Source organism: Diabrotica virgifera, chromosome 7 (genome assembly GCF_917563875.1).
Source record: "Diabrotica virgifera virgifera chromosome 7, PGI_DIABVI_V3a".
Lineage (NCBI taxonomy): Eukaryota > Metazoa > Arthropoda > Insecta > Coleoptera > Chrysomelidae > Diabrotica > Diabrotica virgifera.
In genome coordinates, this window is record NC_065449.1 from 48,416,864 (window position 1) to 48,428,384 (window position 11,521).

The window sequence follows — 11,521 nt, forward strand, 5'->3', positions numbered from 1 at the left end:
CTACAGGTATTTCCAACTGTGCCCAGTTTATCACATTCATAAGGTAGAACGAAAAAAATTGCATCACAGATAATAATTTATTTTGTTTTAAAATTTTTTTATTTATTTCAGAAATGGATTGTGATTTAAAAAGTGTCATTAAAATTGTAAATTCCTGGGTTATTTTTATATAAACATACTGTACTACATGTAAATAATATGGCACTCAAGAAGTAAGTAAAATCCTGAAAAGAGTTTTTCAGTTAATAGCAAAACTTCTGCAGTATTTAATAGATGGTAATTCGAAATATGAAGATCTATTTCTAAATTCCACTATGGCTTCTCAGGCTAGCTTTCCTTACTGATTTATTCTTCTTTTCCTTCTTGTAGTGCCTATCGGTTTCGGATGTTGGCGACCATCATGGCAATCTGTACTTTGCACACTGCTGCTCTAAAAAAAAGACTTGTGGTTGTGTTGAACCATGTGCGTATATTCTTAAGCCAGGAAATCCTTCGCCTTCCTGGTCCTCGTTTTCCCTCCACTTTTCCTTGCAAGATTAGTTGCAGTAGTCCATATCTTTCGCTGTTTCTCATGATGTGACCGAGGTATTGGATTTTGGCTGCTTTTATTGTGGTTAACAGCTCTTTTTATTTTTGCATTCTCAGCAAAACACCCTCATTAGTAACGTGGTCGGTATAAGATACCTTCTGGATTCGACGATAAAGCCACATCTCAAAAGCCTCAATTCTCTTGCAGGTGGCGTCTGTGAGAGTCCACGACTCAACTCCGTACAACAGTATAGGAAATATATAACATCGCATTAACCTGACTTTTATTGGCAATGATAAATCATGAAATTTGAATGACTTAGCCATTTTTTGAAATGCAGATCTTGCTTTCTCTATCCTACATTTAATTTCTATGGGATGGTCCCAGTTTTCATTGACGTTCGTACCAAGGTAGGTGTATGTTTTTACTCTTTCTCTTTGTTGACCGTTCACACTGATTCGTCCAAATTGCTGTTCCTTCTTAGAGATCATCATACATTTTGTTTTCTTAGTGTTTAGTGAAAGTCCGTATCTCTGGCTGACTTCTGTGATTCTGTTCATTAACTCCTAGAGGGCTTCTGAACTGTGCGAATACCACCGTGTCTTCTGCGTATCTTATGTTATTGATAAATTCTCCGTTAATTCTAATTCCGGCTTCAACATCATCTACTGCTTCTTGAAAGATTTACTCAGAGTAGATGTAAAACAGCAGTGGTGATAATATACATCCCTGACGGACCCCACGTTTGATTTTAATATCGTCTGATTCTCCTGCCTCTGTCCAGCTAGTTGAGGTTTGATTCCAGTACAGATTTCTGGTAATTCTTAAATCACAAGTGTTTATTCCAATATTGGTTAGTATCTCCATCAGCTTGTCGTGCTTAACTGTATCGAACGCTTTATGGTAATCAATGAAGCATGCATAAATATCGCAATTTACGTCTCTACATCGTTGAAATAGCACTTGTATACTAAAGAGAGCCTCTCTCGTACAGTCTTCGCACAGTCTGTATATCCTTTGATGTATAATTTTTGTAAATAATTTTAAAATATAGCTCATTAAGCTGATAGTTCGGAAATCACTGCAGGATATGGATTTTGTTTTCTTTGGTAAAGCAATAAACGTCGACTTCAGCCATGTACTTGGTATTACTACGCTCAAACATATGTCATTATTTGAGCGTTGAGTACCGTCGCGTCGGTATTAAATAGTTTTATGAGTTCAGCATAATATGCATTGTCAGGTCCAGGAGCTTTGCAATCTTTTAGTTGTGATATTGCTTTTTCCACTTCATCTGATGTGATTGGTAAGTGGTCATCATATATGTAGGATGGAGGTTGTTCGGATCTAGTATCATCAAAGACTTCTTGTATGTATTTTGTCCATATGCAGATTTCTTGGTTTTTGTCTGTAATGATATCCCCCTGTTGATCTCGCCGATTTATTTTAATATCTAAATATTATACATATTGGCTTACAAAGCCGTGATGTTAATATTATTATATTGCCACCACTTATGCTTTGGACAATATAAAAGAAAATCTCTGTGAATATATCCCCAAAGAAACTCAAACCAGGACCAAGTGGATACTGAAATTTTTAAAGGAGCTGGTAAAAGCTGTAGACAATCTTCCTAGGGAGGGATAGGGATGTCGTCTGTACAACGATCGATGAATGGCCTAACAGACTCAGTACTATATTCAGGCAAAAGGCTTTTGTAGGTTGTAGTTTATTATGTTAGTATCCATATGCGTGGAAGGACTAATTATTTATGATTTTAGAGGTATCTTCTTCAGGTGCCATCTCCGCTACGGAGGTTGGCAATCATCACAGCTATTTTAATTTTTGAGTCAGTTATTTTCTGTTATAAGTGTTCCTAGGTAAGCGTACTTTTTTACTTTTTCGACCTGCTGGCCCTCTACTATCAGGACCTCGTTAGTATTATGGTTGACTTTACTAATTTTCATAAACTTCGTCTTTTTGATATTGGGAGAGAGTCCGTACTCCCTACTGCACATTACTATGTTACTCATGAGTCTTTGCAGGTCTTGTAAACTATCGGAAATTATTACTGTACCATCTGCATATCTGATGTTGTTAACTAAGACTCCATTTACTCTGATGCCGACTGTTTCATCTTCCAGAGTTTCTCGCATTACCTCTTCAGAATAAGCGTTAAATAATAGAGGTGATAGTATGCAGCCTTGCCTGACTCCTCTCTTTATTTCCATCTCTTCAGATGTTTCTTTTTCAATTCTTACTATTGCTCGCTGATTGTAATATAGGTGTGTTATTAGTCTTAAATCTCTTTCATCTAGGTTTTTATTTTTTAGAATTTCCATGAGTCGATCATATTTTACTTTATCAAACGATTTATTGTAGTCTATAAAACAGACGTAAAGAGGTCGGTTAACATCCAAACATCTCTGTGTCAGCAAGTTGAAGGAGAATAATGACTCTCTGATACCCATGCCATTGCGGAACCCATTCAAGGATTTACATGAATTTACAAGGTATGTATCATGAGTCTACAACTGCTTGTGGCGATAGAGGTATCATGAGTCTACAACTGCTCGTGGCTTAGCAGACCCAAAAAATCTCTGTGTGACGTAATTAAAATATTATCTGCAATCTGCTTCTACTATAATAATATTATAATAAAAAAATAATATACCTTTTTTTACGTTCCGCCACTGTGGTATTTGTACCTTTTGCGTTAACTGCGAATCTAAATATTTCACAGAACCTCATTATTTAGCCCTTTATATACTATACTTAACCCTTGCTGAAGCATAAGAAAATTTATTTCGGTTTTCCGGTGACGTAGGATCTGTTATTGGTGATGAGAGAAGACGTTCTGCTGTTGTTGACATAGTGATTGGAAATGTTGAGGCGTGAAAACAAAGATAATTGAAAATCTTTGGAACAGATGGTATTTTCTGGTGAAGGGTTAATTCAATATTCAAAAGGGAAATAGTTTGGTCGGAAATGAAATGACTAATCTGTTTTATTCGATTGTACTAAGGTATGCTTTTGAAATTACTGATTTAAAAATAATGAATATATTATCTAAATGTTTATATGGTGGACAAGACGAATCTTAATTCTTTTTGTATTCGATTAGTGAATGCGCCAGGAAACTTTGTGAACCGGAGCCACGATATAATATTCAAAAACTGCATACAAAAAATGCATTCTTAATCTCAAACATCTCAAACAGACAATAAGAAATATCAGAACTCCTTAATTATCGGCGGAAATGAATTCAATTTTGTTACTCGGGGGTTTTTGGGGTCGCTGAAAACGAACATGACGTCAAAATTGATCTCCAAAGTACCTGTTGCCAAGGATACCTACTGATTACCTCGTCATTAAAATTCATTAAAAAATTAGTCAAAAATCTTTACTCGGGGGTTTTTGGGGCCGCTAACGACGAATATGACATCAGATGTGATTTTCGGGGTACTTGGTGCCCAGGGTAGCTACTGTTTAGCTCTCTTGTAGAGTTTTCGGCAAAAAATTTATTAAAAAATTAGTCAAAAATACATACTTGGCGATTTTTGGGGTCGCTAACGACGAATATGACATCGGAAGCGATCTCTTGAATACCTGGTGACCAGAGTACTTACTTCTAATGAAGTTTTCGGCAAATTCATTAAAAAATTAGCCAAAAATCATTACTCGGGGTTTTTGCGTCGCTGACGACGAATATTACATCGGAAGTTATCTACGGAGTACCTGGTACCGAGGATACCTACTGTTTATCTCGTTTTCTGGAGTTTTCGGCAAATTCATTAAACAATTAGTCAAACATCATTAGTTACGAGATAAACAGTAGGTACCCTGGGCACGAGGTACACCGGAGATCACTTCCGATGTCACATTCGTCGTCATAGACCCCAAAAACCCCCAAGTAATTAATTTTAACTAATTTTTATTGAATTTGCCAAAAACTCAAGAAAACGAGGTAAACAGTAGGTACCCTGAGTACCAAGTACTCCGTAGAGCACTTCCGATGTCATATTCGTCGTCAGCGACCCAAAAAACTCCGAGTAACGATTTTTGGCTAATTTTTAACGAATTTGACGAAAACTCCATAAGAATTAGGTACCCTGGGCACCAGGTATTCCGCAGATCCCTTCCGATGTCATATTCGTCGTTAGCGACCTCAAAAACTCGCGAGTAATTTTTTTGACTAATTTTTTAATAATTTTTTTGCCGAAAACTCCGCAAGACGAGGTAAACAGTAGGTACCCTGTGCACCAGGTAGGGGAACAAGCGGCTTGTTGTAACAGGGGTAAGTAGTAACACGGCTTTTTCATAGGTTATTTGACCGTTTTTAACTAATTTATCTGACTCAATCTTATTCTCTTATTGCCCTGCAAATGACACCGTCTAGCCAACCATCCTCCGATAGTTGCAAATAGTAGTTTTGTGCACGTGCTTCATTGGGATGAGGCAATTTAAAATTTGACTCTCATAAAATTTTGGTTATCGCTATTGTTCTAAACGGAAATGAATCTTTCAGTGTTCATTTCTTTTCTAAATTTAGTTATACTTCGATGTTGCTTAACGATTTTACGATTAGCAAGATACTTTTACAGTTATTTTAATAAATATACAAAAGTGTGCTAAGGGGTATGTTGTAACAAAACGTTGAGACTTGTTGTAACATGTTACAAATTGCGCTGAATCTTAAGGCGCGTCCACACTGGAGCAACATTTGGCAACTTGTAGCAATTTTATGTTGCAACAAGTTGCTAAATGTTTAATTTATTAAACTTTTGACATAAAACAAACTGTCCTCACTAGTGCAACAATGTTAATGAATGTTTGAACTTGTTGAATCACAAATTCAGTTGAGTACAACATTCTGTCCATACTGCTGTAGTTTTGTGACATGATGGAGGAAGACTTATTAACTGCTACCGCGTGCTTTCTAATTTTGTGTGGTGATTCACGAAAACGGAAGCGTAAATGTTGGGTCCGTCCAAGTTTGAAGAAAAGGGAAAAATATGGTGGAAAGGAAATATTATCGGATTTAAAGAAAGATGACGTTTTATTAGAACATCGAACCGATGGGTGCTTCAAAAATTTTTTGCGCATGAGTAGTTCAGATATGGAATTTTTGCTGCAAAAAATTGCAGCAGTGATAAGAAAAGCAGATACTAACTGTAGAAAGGCTATACCTCCACAAGAACGATTAGCTGTAACATTGCGCTTTCTGGCAACTGGAGATTCCTACAGCAGCTTGATGTATTTATTTAAGATTTCGAAACAAGCTATCTCAAAGATAGTACCAGAAGTATGTGCTGCGCTAGTAAATGCAATTAAAGACCAAGTTAAGGTAAGTAAACTTTATTGTACTTTTTTATTGATAACTTTAGAAGTTTTACATGTTACTTAATTGAAATGCCTCTGCGAGAATGTTTGAGGAACCAAAAGCAGTAGAGGAGTCTGAAGAGTTTTGTATGTATGTCTCCGCTGGTGATATAGCTGGTGTGCTGCAATACGATGAATGTGATTGTGGTCTCGTGGAAGGTTGCATTGATAAAATTGGCTCATATGTGTTAGTTGATTGTGGCATTCCATAATCATATTTACCCATAGTTGCATCGAACAAAATATTACCTATAAGATGTTCTACAATATTTTGTGCGCAGGTGGTATTCAAATCCCTAATTTTACACGCCATATGTTCTCCAAATACATCGAATTTGTCTCGCTGTCGTTTATTTTGTATGTCTTGAATTATTTTATATGCCTCTTCTTTTCGAGCGTTATCATCGATTTTTCTTGTAAGTGTTTGTGTGACACGTCTAGTTTTATTAGGGTGTTTAAATTCATCAAGATTTGTGCTGTTCGGATTTTCCACGGTTTTTTTACGAGGCTCTTGAGAGGATTTGTTAGATGCCGAAGGCTTCTCACAAGCAGGGTTAGATGTTGATGGGTTTTGAGAACCATCGTTATACAAGTCTTTCATGCCTTCGTTGCCATTTTCTGCATCTTGAAATTCTTGGGTCTCATTTTCACCTTCATCACAATCTGTTACTTGTGAATCATCTAAATCCGTTTCGGAGGAAGAGTCATTAAGGTCATCCTGAAAAGAAAAATACATTGTATAAAATGTAAACACTACAGTGATCTACATTTTTAGCATAAGTAATGATATCTTTGTATTTCAGATGCCTAAAACTGCTCAAGAATGGGAAACAATTACTAATGGTTTCAGTGTTCTTTGGAATTTTCCAAAATGTGTAGGCGTCATGGATGGCAAGCACATTGCAATACAAGCACCAAAAAACAGTGGAAGTGATTTCTTCAATTACAAAACTTTTTTTAGCATTGTTCTGTTCGGCGTAATGGATGCTAATTACCGATTTTTGTATTTTCATGTAGGCTCCCAAGGGAGAATATCTGATGGAGGAGTTTTCGAAAATACATTATCCAAAAAACTATTAACTCGCTGCAAACTCAACCTTCCAGAATATAGCTCTTTACCAGGACGTGAGAAATTAGTCCCTCACGTATTTTTAGGGGATGATGCCTTCCCATTATCACCAAATTTACTGAAACCCTACCCTGGGGCGCAGGACAAAGGGTCTCCCAAAAGGATATTTAATTACCGTCTCAGTAGAGCGAGAAGAATATCAGAAAATGTTTTTGGAATGTTATCTTCGATTTTTAGAATATTTAGAAAACCCTTACTTTTAGAACCAGAAACTGCAGAAGTTGTTGTTTTGGCTTGCATTTACTTGCATAATTTTTTAAGGAATAGTTCAAGATCTAAAAATTCCTACAATCCCCCAGGTACATATGACGGTGAAGATAAAGATACAGGACGTGTTTTAGAAGGATCGTGGAGAAGAGAAACTCAGAGTAATACATTTACTTCATACAAGAAAGTTGCACGAAATGCATCAACTGAAGCAAAAGATATTAGGCAAGAGTTTGCAGATTTTTTCGTTACACCTTTGGGGATGGTGCCGTGGCAGAATAATTATTGAATTATAATTCATGTATAAATTGAAATTGCCTATTTATTTGTTTGAATAATTAATAACAGAAAAGTTAATATCTAAAAACATTGTGTGTTTACTTACCACGTTCTCAGCTTCACTTTCCTTGCATGGGCGGACTTTGTTTTTGTCTCGAAGAAATACTAATGCATCGTAGGCAAACCACTTGTAATGAAACTGAGCGCCTGCTCCAGATTTTTTCATGCTGCGATATTTTTTTTTCTCTCTATAAAACTGAGCCACCAAATTACGGATTTTTCTTTTTGCCTCTTCCTGAGATAAGCACCCTACAGCTGAACAAACTGCATTCCATGCATCATTTTTTGATTCTCTGCATTTATATTTAACATTTTTAGGATTCCAAATACATGGATGTTGTCTATAATTGTCAATTAAATTTAAACAATTCTCCGAAGTCCACTTAAACGCCATCACTAAATATAGACGCGGCGGTCTGTCTACTGTCTAGTCACTCAATTTGCAACAGGTTTCAACTCGCAACAATCCGTCCACATCGAAGCAATGTTGACAAATGTTTCACTTTGTTTCATATTATCCTTTGATCTTTACCGCTAGAAACGGATTTATACAACATACTACAACTTGTGTTGAATCGCAACACCAACTTTATGCAACGCAACACAACATATTCCAACAAATATAAACATTTTATGTTGTAACAAGTTTTTGTTGTATTATGTTGGAAAATGTTGCTCCAGTGTGGACGCGTCTTTACTAAATTTATGATCTACAATATAAAAACGTATTATTTAGTTTAGTACATAATAGTAAAGAACGAGACAACATAAAAAAATCAGAAAGGGCAGCTCAAAGCCAGGAAGTGAAGTCTACGAGTTAGGTTCAGCGGAAATTTTAGATAATCAATGTAGCATAAAGCAAACAAGTAAAACAGCACGGACTGTGTCTTGTATATAACGATATAGAAAAAAAGAAAAACATTAAGTACAGTGTAAAAAAAGAAAAACATTAAGTTTAGTACAAGTGGGTTGTACTAAACCAGGGATAGTTTTTACAGCCGAAGAAAATAGTAAAATGACTTCGTATATTCTGAAGTCCACCGAAGTATATTTTGGATTAATTCCCATGAAGATGCGAAAACTGCCTTACCCATATGCTGTGAAACTGAGTGCTAAACAACTTCCTTCTTCTTGGTATCAAAATTATACAGTTGGTCCAGATTGGGTCCAAAATTCTATGAGTAGAAATCTACATTTATTTTTAAGAACACCAGAAGCCACCTTATTAAGTCGAGCAACATATTTCAACAGGACCAGCGTTGGTATTTTCTTCGAAATATTCCAAAAAATTCGAATTTTCGTAATGTTATAACGTGCCCCAATAGATGTTACAACTAGCCCCAAGCGCGGGGTAAGTTGTAACAATGCACTTTTTTTGGTAAAATGCTAGTTGATTAAAAAATAACAGTCTTCTTAACTTTTCTTCAGTTCAGTTTTATTCAGAAAGAGTTAAACTAGAGTTTAGTGTTTAATTAGTGATAATTGGGAAAATAGGTGTCAAGATATATTTGATTTTATGAAAACTGTTACAACTAGCCCCCTGCTCCCCTACTCCGGAAATTACTTCCGATGTCATATTCATCGTTAGCGGCCCCAAAACCACGAGTAATGATTTTTGACTAATTTTTAATGAATTTGCCGAAAACTACACAAGACTAGGTACACAGTAGGTACCCTGGGTACCAGGTACTCCGAAGATCACTTTTGTCGTCATATTCGTTTTCAGCGACCCCAAAAACCCCCGAGTAACAAAATTCAACTCATTCCCGCCGATGATTGATGAGTTTTAAATTTTTTTTATTGTCTGTTTGAAATGCACTTTAAGCATGCATTTTTTGAATGCAGTTTTTCAATATTATATCATGGCTCCGGTTCACAAATTTTCCTCTGGGCCTCGATTTTTGACCCTTCGCTTCGTTATCAAACGTATTCGTTTCGTATACTAAACAGATAAGAAGCGAATACGTTCGATAACGAAGCGAAGGGTCAAAAATCGAGGCCCTAGCGCATTCACGAAGCGAATGCAAAAATAATTATTAAGATCAGTCTTGTCCTTTTTTTTCGGAGATTCAGTGCTTTATTGCTTTGACTATGAAATTAGTAACAATTATTAATTGTAATTAAAATTATTATTTTATCTAAACTTTGACATTTAGATTTCCACACTGGAAATTGTTCTCAAAAACGAATATTCCATAAAATAGTGAAGAGTATTGGTACAGGATCCGGTAAAAAGGACATACGGTTTTTAAAATATATGGACGGATTCAATTATCCCAATTGGGTGTAGAATATCACATCGATCATATGGTGACCGTTGTTGACGATCCATTACAGAAGGCGTTCTTTAAAATTCGTGTAGACTCTCTCAAACATCGTTGTTGGGACACTTCCAACGCGAAATGATCATAGATTGATAAATCAGGAGATGAAGGAGGCCAATGAATATTGGATCTTCCAAACCTGGAAATAAGGGGACCACAGAAAGGTTGTGTTTACAGTCACCACATCCTGTTGGAGCCGATGAAAGTAAGGCCAGATGATGCAAGTTTGCGATACAGAACACCAGACTGATACTCTTGGACTGTGTGATTGGCTTTCATGTAATTGTCGAGGATTTTCGTAACGGCAATGCTGCCGGTTATACGAATATTATGTCGGCGATTTACTTCGAAACATGTGATGAGCAGGATTGACTGATTTTGTATGAAATTTCCATAAAATCACTGCAGGCGAGTCCCCTACTGTACCACAGCTGTCCTGGAGGCCATAAACGACATAATATTCATATTCAGCTATCCCAAAAACCTGCGACTAATGAGTTTGAACGGATTTTGTATCGAATTTTTAAAGAAACTTTAGTAGACGAGGCTTGTCCTGGTCACCATATATGTCGGAGACTATCGCTGTCATAAGATTCGTGGTCAGAGACCCCAAAACCACCCAAGTAATAAGTTTGCACTGACTTTGTATCGAATTTCCATAAAACTCCAGATGATACCCCATATGGGCAGCAGACTCCTCGGAGACCATTCCCGACATGATCTCAAGGCTGATTTATCTTACAGCTGGACGTGAATGGCACGGCGCGCAGAACAATAGACGGCGCACGTCCCCGTTTTCGCTCCGTCCCGTTGTACGATAAACTATCCAATGATTTTCATATCACATAAATCTTCAACGTGCCCCGTAAGACATCCATGTCGCTCATGTCCTGATCCTAAGATAAATCCGGCTTTATTCGGCGAACCCAAAAACCTCCTTGTAACGCCAACAATTAAAGTATGTAACATATATAACTGCGAATATGTAGGTAGTTATGATAGTTCCAGCTTTACATTATTAAAATTAATAAGGAATGCAGCTATCTATCTTCTATTTAATAAAATATATCTTTTCATTATTTTAGATCAGCGTTTCCCAGTTTCCCACTAGCGGGTCGCGACCCACTAGTGGATCACGGGCGGATTTCAGATGTGTTGCGTGCGGCGTGGCTCTTAGAGTAGCTGAGTAGCGTACAGTGACCATGTTCCTTTTTTTTTCTATCATCATAGCTGAGGGATGTGTCGCGAATATGAAAAAATATCAGAAGATGGGTCGCCATACTTTAAAGGTTAGGAACCACTGTTTTAGATCAATGATGCACCGAGCATTTTTCTGATCCAAACATTAAACGGATTTGATTGATCCAATAACTATTTTATTTGCACATTTTTTCTTATACCTATTATTTCTGTTTTGGTTTTTTATTCTACACGCTGTACATTATTCTGTTTATAAGAGTAAACTATTCTACTTTAAACAAAAATGTACATAAATTATCCTTATCTGGAGCACATATAGACTAGTCCATAACTTTATTTTAATCATATAATGTAATGTGATATTGGCAGTTTATCATAATGATCTGATTAATGCATAAAATTGGGGTAATT

The 11,521-nt window shown here is 36.5% G+C and overlaps 1 protein-coding gene across 1 annotated transcript; it reads left to right on the plus strand.

Annotated features, from left to right (window-relative positions):
* Positions 1–5,432: 5,432 nt before the first annotated feature.
* LOC114327839 (uncharacterized) lies at positions 5,433–7,536 on the plus strand. The gene is made up of 2 exons (XM_050656840.1): positions 5,433–5,876; positions 6,715–7,536. Exons 1-2 carry the CDS (start codon positions 5,433–5,435, stop codon positions 7,534–7,536), a joined length of 1,266 nt encoding a protein of 421 aa, XP_050512797.1.
* Positions 7,537–11,521: the final 3,985 nt, after the last annotated feature.